The sequence below is a fragment of the Pongo abelii genome, chromosome 3 (assembly GCF_028885655.2).
Source record: "Pongo abelii isolate AG06213 chromosome 3, NHGRI_mPonAbe1-v2.0_pri, whole genome shotgun sequence".
Taxonomy (NCBI): domain Eukaryota; kingdom Metazoa; phylum Chordata; class Mammalia; order Primates; family Hominidae; genus Pongo; species Pongo abelii.
This window is the reverse complement of record NC_071988.2, coordinates 96,114,235-96,126,884: the sequence shown is the minus strand read 5'-3', so window position 1 is coordinate 96,126,884 and position 12,650 is coordinate 96,114,235. Positions and strand designations below refer to the sequence as shown.

General features: G+C 42.2%; 1 protein-coding gene across 1 annotated transcript in view; it reads right to left on the bottom strand.

The window, feature by feature from the left end:
* PARM1 (prostate androgen-regulated mucin-like protein 1) overlaps positions 1 to 1,898 on the bottom strand; it is a 119,180-nt gene extending 117,282 nt beyond the window's left edge. Inside the window, 1 exon segment of the mRNA NM_001133922.1 lies at positions 1,650 to 1,898. Within this exon segment, the coding sequence (NP_001127394.1) occupies positions 1,650 to 1,692 (43 nt within the window). The 5' untranslated portion in view covers positions 1,693 to 1,898.
* Between the last annotated feature and the right edge of the window lie 10,752 nt (positions 1,899 to 12,650).

Here is a 12,650-nt window from a genome sequence, read left to right as displayed (position 1 = left end):
CTGAATAAAAAAAAAAAAAAAAAAAAAGAGCTTCTTGGGGTGGGGGTGGGGAAGCTACAATACACTGTTTGTTAGGGTTAATCCCGGTTTTGACAACTGCCAGAGTTGTTCAAAAAAGGAAATGATTAAATAAACAAGACAAGCCACTAAATCAAATTTGCAAACGAACCTCTCTACTGACTCACTCAAGGGTTTCTGAACCTCAAGAAAATATTTTTGAGTGAGGAGAAGTAAAGGTACCTTCCGTGTCACTACTTAAGCATCTCCTGCTTTGAGGATTACAGGAATTACCACCTGCAGCCAGCCGGGAGCTCTGCTGCCTATTACACCTGCCGGACCCAGGCTCTCTCAGCTCAGCCCGAGGCTGGGAAGCCAAAGCCGCCTGCGAGTATTCGGGAACTGTCCGCAGACGCGTCTCCAAACCGTGCCGAGATACTAGCGCGAAAGAGGTTTTCTCAGACGGGCGTTCAGTAAGTAGAGAAAATACGCTATAGTTTCAAGTTGGGAAACTCTTCCTTATAACTGCATTACCCACTGTGAGCTGCCTGAAAACCGCTAGCTTCTTTTCAAGGGATTGCGACGACTCGTGTCCACAATTGTAGGAACCCGACGAACTCAGAGGGAGGAAATACGGACTAAAGCATGAGTAGAATCGGTTTGCGCTGTGTAACTTTGGGTCACATTTAAACTGAAAATGCCAGTGGCCGCGCAGTCGGGCTACTTTTCCCACCAGCACCATATCCACAGCCAGTTGTCCCTTTTCGGGAGACGTTTTCTGGAAAAATAGGTACCTGAACTCCAGATTCAAAGCGTCTTTCTGAATCTCTCCCAGGTCCCCGCCAAGCCGAGCTCAGTCGTCTGGCTCCCCTCTTCCCCATCCCCGCTGCCAGAGGTCGCCGCCGTCTGTGGTCCCGAAACCCGAGGGTGGCTCCTACGAAGCCTTTCAGAGGTGGTGCAGGGGGAGGGGAGAGGATGCTACTTTAGCCAAGTTAACAGTTTCTTCTATGGGATACGTTTTTGGGGAGCTCTGGGGCAGAAGGTAGCCTTGCTACCCCCAGTGACGATTGCGAGCCTGACCAAGGCCAGGCCGCTAACTGTTAGTGCCACATCATCCTAAGCATAACTAGGAAGCGACGCCGGAGATCAGAGACCGCCAAGACTCGAGAAAGCAAACCAGCCCCGCCAGGCGCGCAGCCGCTGCTGAAGCCTTCCCAGATGCGAACCTCCCACACCCACTTCCCCGGCTTTTTCAACCCTTCCAGGGCCCAACCACAACAAGAAGTCTGATCCCGTATTTGGCAGAGTGCGCTCCGAAACCCTGGTGAAGAAAGAGAAGCCTTGAGGCGCAGTCCGTGTTGCCCACCCCGGGTTCGAACACGCCGCTCAGCCAGCCAGCCACCTGTTCTACAAAGCTGGAGTTTGTGCGGCCACGGGCTGCGGCAGGAAGGACCCCATCGTCCCCTCCCTCGGTACGGTTCGGGACCGCCAAAGGTGCACATCACCCCAAATCTAAGTGCGCACACACCTGCGCACTCACCCGGAGGCGCGCGGCGACTCACCGCCGGATCTCCTAGCTTCAGCCCCGACCCCGCGCTCGCTACTGAGGCCCACCCCGCGACCTGCCCTTCCGGGAGGATGGCGCCAATTACCTGCAGTTAAGATGCAAAGAGCGAAGAGAGTCTTATAGACCATGGTAGCCTGGTGTTTTGTGCCCAGCCCGGGGCGGGCGGCAGGGAGTTTGCGGACTGACAGAGCGCACTGGGCGCTGGTAGCGACTCCTCTGCCGGGTGGGCTGCGGTGGGAGCCGGGAGGCGCGGACAGCTTCAGTGGAGGGCGCGAGGCAAACGAGGCGAACGCAGAGCAGCTCCGTCAGCTGCGTGCCCTCTGGTGCTCCGCGCGCTTCTGCTCCATCCCAGCCGCCCGAGCCCGGGGCCGCCTCCGCCGCCGCCGCCGCCGCGCCTGCCGCTGCCAAACCCCTCCCACCCGGGCCCCGCGGCGATGACAGGGCCACCCCCTGGCCTTCCTTCTCTCAGCCCTCAGGTCCCGAGAGCCCCGGCCCAGAGCGGCCTCTGCTGGACAGTCAGGACACGAGACCGTGGGTTCAGCAAATGTTTGCAGCGCCTTGCACTGTGCTGGGAACTAGGGATGCAGAGAAATGTGAGCACATCTCTGCCCTTAGGAATCTAGCTCAGCTTTTCTTACATGAGCTTACAGCCTTTAAAAAGGTGACCTTATGGCATTTTAGGAGTTCCCTCGGAGAACCGGCACGTTTCAAGAATGAGGACCTTCTTCATTTGTCCAAACACGTCTGCGTGTACATCATTAAACCCTCATCCACATTAAACCCGGCTGAGCTTCCTGACGCCTGAACCAGGATGTCTGCCGCTGTATTCAGCTTCTTACCAGAAGAAAATACTAATGTCAGGTGGGATAACTAAGCCAGACACCCCACTAGGCGTTGTTTCATGAATACTTCTAAGAATTATTATTATTCCATTTTACAGGTGAGAAAATGAAGGCACAGAGAAGACAATGCTCTCAAGGTCGCGTAACTGGTAAGAATAGTTTGTGCACTAGGCCCATAATATCAAAGGCTGACGTTTCCTGAGTGATGGCTATGTGCTAGGCACTGGACAACGTGCCGTTCAGGAATCAACCAAGTCATTTAGTTCTCACAACAATCCTTGGAGATTATATCCTCGTTTTCAGGGGAGAAAGTGGAAGCACAGAGAAGTTTAACTTGCCCGAGTTCACACAACTCGCAAGTAGTGATAAGATGCCTGCCCAGGCACCCCGCTCAGCCTCTGTACTCTACTCCCTCTTGAGAGCCCAAAGCTTCTCCAAAGCCTACAGATTAGAACTGACCTTTCATTCAGTTCCCTCCCTGCTCCTGCTACACTTTAAGCTTGCTTAATTCTCACACTTCGATCAAAGCAGATGCCAGGTTCTCTCCCAATTCTGTTATTAATGAACCTGTTGGTTCCCTAGTCACTAGAGCTGGGGCATTGCAGGAGTTAACACGCCTTTGTAAAGAAATGATTTGCATGGAAGACAGCTTTCTTTTTTCTGTAATATCTTCTTCATATGCCATGGGCTCTGTTCTCACTTCTTTCTCACATACCAGAAGCTGACTCTAGGAGGCCTGAGCACCTTATCTATGGTCAATTCCTCTGCCTGACTCTATCACACTACCACTTGTAGATTTTGCTCACACTTCCACAACCAGATTAAATTTGGATCATATTTTTTTCTCTTTGTTTCGGTAAATCTATTAATTTCTGTTGGAATGAGAAACAAAAAATACTCAAACCAAGTGCCCATCCCCTCTCCATCCTCCCTGGCCAGATAAACTGCAAATTCAGTTTGTTCAACATGTTCTCTGAATGCTTTTGACTTCAAGGTCCTTCCGGTTTCTAGGGTAATCTATGTGATTATGAACAATTTCTGCATCTGGGTTTTGGTTGTCATGGATGCAGGGACCACACACAGATGGAGTTATGCAGTGACATTCTATCAGGCACTAGCCCCTTTAAATAGGGCAGGTTAAGTAAGTGACTCCATGGCAGAAATAAAGGTTTTTGAAGACCACTTCACAGAAAAAATTTATTCAATTGAAATTCAGCAAAACTTGAAGGAGCCTTTCCGGAGTGCAAAGCACGTGCAACTCCAACCTTGATATCTAAGATAATGGTTTGGTACTCAAAGAATCATGACCCCTACACACTAATCAGTGAAAATTTCCAAAACTTTTCTATTGCACGCAGGATAGAGTTGAAATAATTTCTTTGATTAAAATAGTTCATTTTAATTGCTGATTAAAAATTTTAATTTATTAATTAATTTAGTCAGAGCATATTTAATCACTTATTTTATGCCAGCCCTTATGCTAGGCAATGGGAATATAATGGTTGTAATAGCCAGGGTAGTGTAGGCTATGCTGCTGTAATAAACCAGCCCAAAGTCTCCCAAGCTTAAGCGATAATGGTTTATTTTTTGCTCATCAAAGTCTGCTGTGGATCCAGGTTACTCAGAGTAGCTGTCCTCAGGATTCAGTATTGTACCGCCATATCGAAACCTGCTTTTGTTACAGTAGGTAGCTAGCTAGGCATGAGTGGGGCAGCAGAGGGCTCCCCCCACACCCCACCAGGAAAGTCAGGTAACCATCATGTGATGGCCAGGCAGTTATTAACTGTCTCTCTAAAATAATAATTGGTTACAGCTGGCACGAGGGAATGTCCATCTCCCCATAAATAGGGAACACATGAAACTGGTAATCAGTAGCTTCCAATAAGATCTCAGGAGGTGGGCGACTGAACTCAAGCATGTGCATTAAGATGCAAAATGGTGGAGTTTAACTGGTATATGACCTTCTGGGGGCATTAAAGCAATGCAAGACGCCAGAAGTAGGCCAGCATGTAAAACCCTAAGTCCAAGGTCAAATGGGGCACTTGACCTCCAAGATGCCCGCTTAGGCCTCTTCCAACTGTGCTTTCCTTTCTTGCTGCTCTAAAGCTTTTTAATTAACTTCCACTCTTGCTCTGAAACTTGCCTCAATCTCTTATTCTGCCTTATGCCCCTCAGTTGTATTCTTCCTTCCGAGGCAAGAATTGAGGTTGCTGCAGTCCCCGCCGGTGACTCAAATAACTTCCACCTCTAACAGTTTCACATCCACTGAGTTAGGGAAAGAGAGAAGTGGAGAATTAAGTATTTAAATCTTCCACCTAAAAGTGACACTTCTGTTCATATTTTATGGGCTAAGGCAAGTCAATGGCCATGCCCAACTTCAAGAAAGCAAGAAAGCATGTTATTTTTGTGTGCTCCGATAGAGACGAGAACTCTATAGCAGGGAACATTGTGATATGTGCCACAGGGGCTAATTGTCCCTGCACCAGGAAACTTATTTTCTAGTAGTGGGGAGTTAAACATTGAATGAATAATCACAAAGACATATGCAATAACATTATATTAAATGCTACAATAATAATAATGATGAAAATTTATTAATTGTTTCAAGCATTTTATGTACAGTCATGTGTTTACATTTCTACACTCTAACTCTGTGAGATAGATACTGTAGAAGACCAGAATGTGCCACTTCAGAATATGCCTTTTCAGTATAAGTATTTGTTTGAGAAACAGCAGCTATAGGAGCAACTCTGAGAACAGAGTGGAATTACCTTTTTGTAGGGTGAATTTAAATCTATAAAGGAAATTTTCATTTGTAAAAATGTCTTCCTCTGAGATCTAGGAAGAAAAGGATGGCATAAATTACTGGAAACTCTTATCAATGGAGAGGGCACTGACCTAAATATGCATAACAAACTTTACCTTTGTTTGCCATGCTTTACCTGGTCACTTCCTCATAACTGCACCCCTACCCCCATACTCCTCTTTCTTTGTTTCAGCTGAAGATGATATTTAAGTTTGAATTCAAAGTCACCTCTCTGAAAATTACTAATTCCCTGACTATCTCCTATATATATATATATATATATATATATATATATATATATATATATGAAATATACATGTTAATAACCTTGTGGGGTTTTTGTTGTTGTTAATCTGTCTTTTGTTAGAGGGGATCCCAGCTTAGAACTCATAAAAGGTAGAGAGAAAAATTATCTTTTCTCCCCCCAAATACTATTATTATCCAAATTTTACAAAGTAAGAAACTGAGAATACTTATACAGAATAAAACTTTGAAGGAAACTAAGGGATGCAATGAGATATAATAGCAGGGGAACTAGAACTCCTCGGTGGGGTCAGGGATGGAATTTGCATGTAACCCTTAATTATGACTTACAGCAAAAGCCATTTTTTTTAGTAGAATTCTTAGTTCTTTTATAATACTCCACTGGGATAAAATCTCAGATAAATCTACCTTTTACTGACTTTGACTCTTTTCTGATCATTGTTAAAATGAATTTTTAGTGTTGTGGACTTTTAATATTTTACCAAAAAAAAATTGCTCTTGGCTGACTTAGATTTTTACATCCTGAATATACTATATTTTATAATTTTACATAATATATTTTAGATAATATAGAAGTATTGTTTCTGGATTCTTGATATCGTGAGATGGTTTCATCTGGACTCTTGGCTTAAGTGAGAGAATAACTTGGCTGAGAGAGCTGCAGTGGTTAGAGGTTGGGTCCTAATCCCCTCTGCCATCTACTAACTGAGTGACTCTAATTAATTATTTGGCACCTCTATTCCTTTGTTTCTGTATCAGTCTGCTAGGGCTGCCATAGCAGAACATCACCAACTAGGTGGCTTAAACAATATAAATGTATTTTTTCCATGTTATGGAAGTTGGATGTCTAAGGCCAAGGTGATACCAGTGTTCAGGCTCTTGACACCATTGCAAGAAGGAATTCAAGAATGAGTCACAAAATAGTGACAGTAGGAGATTTATTGCAAAGTGAAAAGCATATACTCAAGAAAGGGGATTGTGGGGGTACTTAAGACAGAGTTGTTTGATGGAGTTTGGAGTTTCTGTCTTTATGGGCTTCTTTAACCAAGGGGTGAAATATTCATTAAAATTTCTGGAAAAAATTAGAGATTTCTCAGAACTGTGGTGCCACCTATTTTTTTACACCAAATATGGGTGTTCTCAGGACTGTCATGGCACTGGTGGGTATGTAATCGATAATGTTAACAATAATATAATGAGATCCTAGGAGAAATCTAGGTCAAATCCAGTGCCATGTTGGATCCAGTTGGTCTTAGCCAGCTGGGGCCATACCTTGGGTTTTCAGGGTCTTATCAGTTCCTAGCTTCTGCAGCTATTTCAACAGTTTCCTTTTGCTAGTCATGCAAAACTGCTGTCTGGAATTTTCTATTCTCCTGCAACCACCCTGTATTATTCCTGTCTCAAAGGTGCTGGCAGTGTTGGTTTCTGGTAAGACCTCTCTCCTTGTCTTGCAGGTGGCTGTCTTCTCACTATATTCTCATATGACCTTTTCTGTGTATGTTCACACTCCTGGTATCTCTTCCTCTTCTTATAAGGATACTTGTCCTGTTGGATTAGAGTCCCATCTATATAACCTCATTTAACCTTAATTACTTACTTAAAGCCCTATCTTCAACTCTAGTCTATTGGGGGTTAGAGCTTCAGCATGTAAATTTTGGGGGACACATTCAGTTCATAACATTTCACCCTTTGGCCCCCTCAAAATTCATATCCTCTCACATGCAAAATACATTCACTCCATCCACTCCAACAGCCCCAAAAGCCTTAACCCATTCCAGCATCTAAAATCCAAAGTCTCATTGAAATATTATAAAAATCAGATATAGGTGAGACTTCAGGTATAATTCATTGTGAGGCAAAATTCCTCTCTAGCTATGAACCTATGAAATCAGACAAATTTTGTGCTTCCAAAATATAATAGTGGTACAAGCATAGGATAGTTTCCTCCTGGCATTATAGGGAAGATTGAATGGATTATATATGTGAGAGGCTTGGTGTGTTCTTTTTTTTTTTTTTTTTTTTTTTTGAGATGGAGTCTTGCTCTATCACCCAGGCTAGAGTGCAGTGGTGTGATCTCGGCTCACTGCAAGCTCTGCCTCCCGGGTTCACCCCATTCTCCTGCCTCAACCTCCGGAGTAGCTGGGACTACAGGCGCCCGCCACCACGTCCGGCTAATTTTTTTGTATTTTTAGTAGAGACGGGGTTTCACCGTGTTAGCCAGGATGGTCTCGATCTCCTGACCTCGTGATCCGCCTGCCTTGGCTTCCCAAAGTGCTGGGATTACAGGCGTGAGCCACCACGCCCGGCCAAGGTGTGTTCTAAGTACCAATAAATGTCAGCCATTATTAGAGGAGAAGTTTTGGAGTGCATTAAAAAATTAGGTGTTCTAAAATACAAGGAGAAAATGGCTGGGTATGGTGGCTTATGCCTGTAATTCCAGCACTTTGGGAGGCTGAGGTGGGCAGATCCCCTTAGGTCGGGAGTTCAAGACCAGCCTGGCCAACATGGTGAAACCCCATCTCTACAAAAAATACAAAAATTAGCTGGGTGTGGTGGTACATGCCTGTAATCTCAGGCACTTGGGAGACTGAGGTAGGAGACTCGCTTGAACCCAGGAGGTAGAGATTATAGTGAGCTGAGATCGCATCATTGCACTCCAGCCTGGGCGACAAGAGCAAAACTCTGTCTTAGAAAAAATAAAAAATAAATAAAACACAAGAAGAAAACATTAATACCTGGTGTGGGTATTTCTTGACACACAGAACTGTGCGTCTTGGGCTCTACCCTTAGTAATCACTCTCCTGCTACAACTGAGCTGCAGTGGAAAGCTCTAAACTATCTCTGTCAGCCCCTTCCCCACCTCACCCTCCTTCCCAAAGGCAAAAATGCAGCAGCCTCAAGACCCTGATATATTTTGTCTTGGCTTTATTTCTCTCTCTCCAAGAGGCATTGCAAAATATTTTCTTTGGGTCTGCCACACTTCTTCCCATTACTTTGCTTTTCTCTTCTTAACTCCAATTTTTACTTTTAATGGCAAAAAAGATTAAAGGGAGTAGTGCAATATGTGCAAAAGGGTAAATTTGGAACTCAGTTAAGAAAATCTGCTTGAATGGGGCAGTTTTAAAAGAGTATGATGAAACATGATAATTTCCCTGATTTAAATAACATTGTTTGAGGCTGCATGGGGTACTTGAGGACAATAAACCATGTGTCAGTAATTTTTATTTTAATTAAGAATAAAGCCCTCTAAACCAAAAATAAAATTCTAAGCTCCCCAGCCAACCCAATTGACCCTTCCTCTTGGCCAAGGGGATTCCAAAGTTAACTGGAAAAACTAGTTCAGGCCATGATGGGAAATGGAGGTCAGATATGCCTCATTAATCTTCCTCCCTTTGGAATTCAGGCATAGACGATCATCATTAACTTTAAAATGGAGACCTTAAGACTGACGAAACAGACTCTTTAAGGCTGATAAGAAATATTTATAATCTATTTTCTCTGAAGCCTGCTATGTGGAGGCTTCATCTGCATAATAAGAACCTTTGTCTCCACAACCCCTTATCTTAACCCAGACACTCCCTTCTATTGATTCCAGGTCTTTGGATCAACTCTTTCAACCAATTGCCAATTGGAAAATCTTTGAATTTTCCAATTCAACTCGAACCTGGAAGCTCCTAGTTCGAGTTGTCCTGCTTTTCCGGACCAAAACAATGTACATCTTACGTGTATTGACTGATGTCTTCTGTCTCCCTAAAACATATAAAACCAAGTCTTGTCCTGAACTACTTTGGACACGTGCTCTCAGGATCTCCTGAGGCTGTGTCATGGACATGTCCCTAACCTTGGCAAAATAAACTTCTAAACTGATAAAGACCTGTCTCAAATACCTTTTGGTTTACAGCCCTGACAATATTTCAGGAAGGAAGAAACTCCTTCTTGGATGTGACGCACATAATGAAATCTTCTATTTAAACTAGTGCAAAACTTAATTGAGTTGATACAGTACTATCCAATAGAAATAAATTACAAGTCATATAGGAATGGAGACACATTTTAAAAAAGTAAAACTAAGTTATATTAATTTTAATAATATGCTTTAATATATCTAAAATATTATTTTGACAGGTAATAAATATAAAAAATTGAGATATTTTACATTAAAAAAATTCAAAATCTTCAAATTCTAGTGTATATTTTATACTTGTAGGAAATTGCAATTCTAACATGAATTCATCTCAATTTCAAGTGTTCAAAAGCCAAACGTGGCTAGTAGCAATCATAATGGACAGTGCAGTTTTAGAACCTGGACCTAGTCTTTTGCCATGCCTCTGAATATGTTCTATAAAAGTAAGAAACGGTGCTACTGAGGCTTTCTCAACTGACAGTACTGTGTAGTAGTTGAAAGCTTGAAACTTGCTGATTGCATAGGCTGAGGCAACTTACTTAACCCCTCTACCCTCAGTTTCCCAATTTGTGAAATGGAGATGATAATAATAATCCATTACTTCAAAGCGTTGTTTTAAGTATTAAATGCATGGAAATTATTTGGAATTGAACCTAGACAGAGTAGACTCTTAACAAATATTTGCTGTTATTTTTGGTAGAAATGATTATGGTGATATTGAAAAATTGTTATTAATAGTAAAATCAGACTGGACATGGTGGCTCATGTCTGTAATCCCAGCCCTTTGGGAGGCCAAGGTGGGAGGACTGCTTGAGTCCAGGAGTTCAAGACCAGCCTGGGCAACAGAGGGAGACCCTGACTCTACAAAACACAAAAAATTTAGTCAGGTGTGGTGATATGTGCTGTGGTTCTAGTTACTCAGAAGGCTGAGATGAGAGAATCACTTGAGTCCAGGAGGCTGAGGCTGCAGTGACCTGTGATAGTCCTACTGCACTCCAGCCTTGACAACAGAGTGAGTACTTGTCTGAGGTGGGTGGATCACGAGGTCAGGAGATCCAGACCATCCTGGCTAACACGGTGAAACTCCATCTCTACTAAAAATACAAAAAAAAAAATTAGCCGGGGGTAGTGGCAGGCGCCTGTAGTCCCAGCTACTTGGGAGGCTGAGGCAGGAGAATGGGGTGAACCCAGGAAGTGGAGCTTGCAGTGAGTCAAGATCACACCAGTGCACTCCAGCCTGGGTGACAGAGCGAGACTCTATCTCAAAAATTAATTAATTAATTAATTAATTAATAAAATAAAAATAAAAATTAGTAAATAAAAAGTAAAAATAGTAAAATCATACCAAATATTTCTGTAATATTTGGAAGAATTATATTCCTTACTACTACTTACTACTACTAGTAGTAAGATTACTTACTACTCAAAGACACCCAGGAAATAAGGGACAATGTCCCTTATCCTTAGGAATTTACATATGCATAGTTTAGAGTAGCATTTCTCAACCTTTTTGGTCTTAGGATCCCTTTATACCCCTAACACTTATTAAGAACCTGCCTTCCCACTCCTGGCCAAACTGTTTATTTAGGTTGAAGGAACATTTTAAGATCCCCTTCAGATAATTGTGATCTGTCCTCTTTTATACTACATGAATACTCAACAAACAGTAATTTCTTAAAAGTTTGTTGCAATACAGAATCCAAAAGCATTTCAGTGTAATTTTCATATTCTGTCAAATTCAAATCCATTGATCTATCTTATATCTTGAATATATCTTTTATCCATGCATGATTTTATATCATAATGCATTGGTCACATAGAAAATATTGGTTCACCAAGTTCATTCAAATTTTAACATATTTCATTATACAATATCAAAAAGTCACATTTGTTAACATCTTCACCTATATCATCAGAGGAATCTTTAATCATTGGAAACTGTCAAACTACTAGTAAAAAATACAAGTTTCACAGAATTCTAATATTCCCTTGAAAGCTTGAATCTTATTGGTACCAAATAATGTCAATTATTTTATTTCCTTCCCTCCGTCCTTCTGTCTTTCCTTCCTTTCTTCCTTCCTTCCTTCCCTCCTTCCTTCCTTCTTTCCTTCCCTTCTTCTTTCATTTATTTTTCTTTTTCTTTTTGTTTTTTTTTTGAGACAGGGGCTTGCTCTGTCTCCCAGGATCCAGGATGGAGTGCAGTGGCATGATCATGGCTCACTGTAGCCTCGAACTTCCTGCTTCAGCCTCCTGAGTAGCTGGAACTACAGGTGTGTATCATCATGCCTAGCTAATTTTTTTTTTAATGTTTTGTAGGGATGGGGTCTCTGTGTGCTGCCCAGGCTGGTCTTGAATTCCTGGGCTCGAGCAATCCTTCAGACTCAGCCTCCCAAAGTGCTGGGATTACAGGTGTGAGTCACTGCACCTGGCCACATTTGTTTTGTTTGACATGACATGCTAACTTCATAGAGAAAATGTCTCACAAATACTGAAGCCTAAATACCCATAGTTTGTCTGTTAATAATGTTTTCAAGTGAAAATAGTGTTTCATAAAAAAGTGGCTAGGTTAGCTTTCAATTCAAGTCATCACATACATACATTTCCTTGGAACAATCACTTACTTTGGTATTCAGCAAAAATGCTTTATGCATACTTTTCATTCGTTTATATGAAAAAGATGTGTGTTCAAGATCAAGATTTTATAAAAATTAAGAATTTTTGCTGCTTCATTAAGGACATTCATAAGGGCATGAATGGTGGTAATACAATGACTACTAGTGTAGTTTGGTGCCACTGCCTGCATTTGTGTTAAAGCACCAGAAGTTTTACCCACAATTGCTTTTGTAGCATCAATGGAAAAATCAAAATGCAAAAAAAGAGATAAATAGCATCTTAGTAATATTATGAAAATAGCTTTGACTTCACAGATCTAAAAGGATCAGACTCCTAGGAGTTTGTGAACGACACTTTGAGAACTGCTGGCTTAGAGAAATATCTTAGAAAATTGTGAAGGACATTAACTGTTTTAACTGCCTAGAGTATCCCTTTCTTCAGATAAGTGTTCTTTCCTCTGCTTTAAGCAACTAGTTTCAATGGTGGTGGCTATTTTCCTATGGAGGCTGCCTCCTACCCTATGGGTGACTGGTATAGGGTAGACACCAGACTCTTTATATTCAGTATACTTTCTCAGAATTCTTAAACTTGGAACCAGAAAATGTCACTAATAGTTGCTCTCTGGGAACAAAGTTATGAAGTTCTGGCATTTTGGTG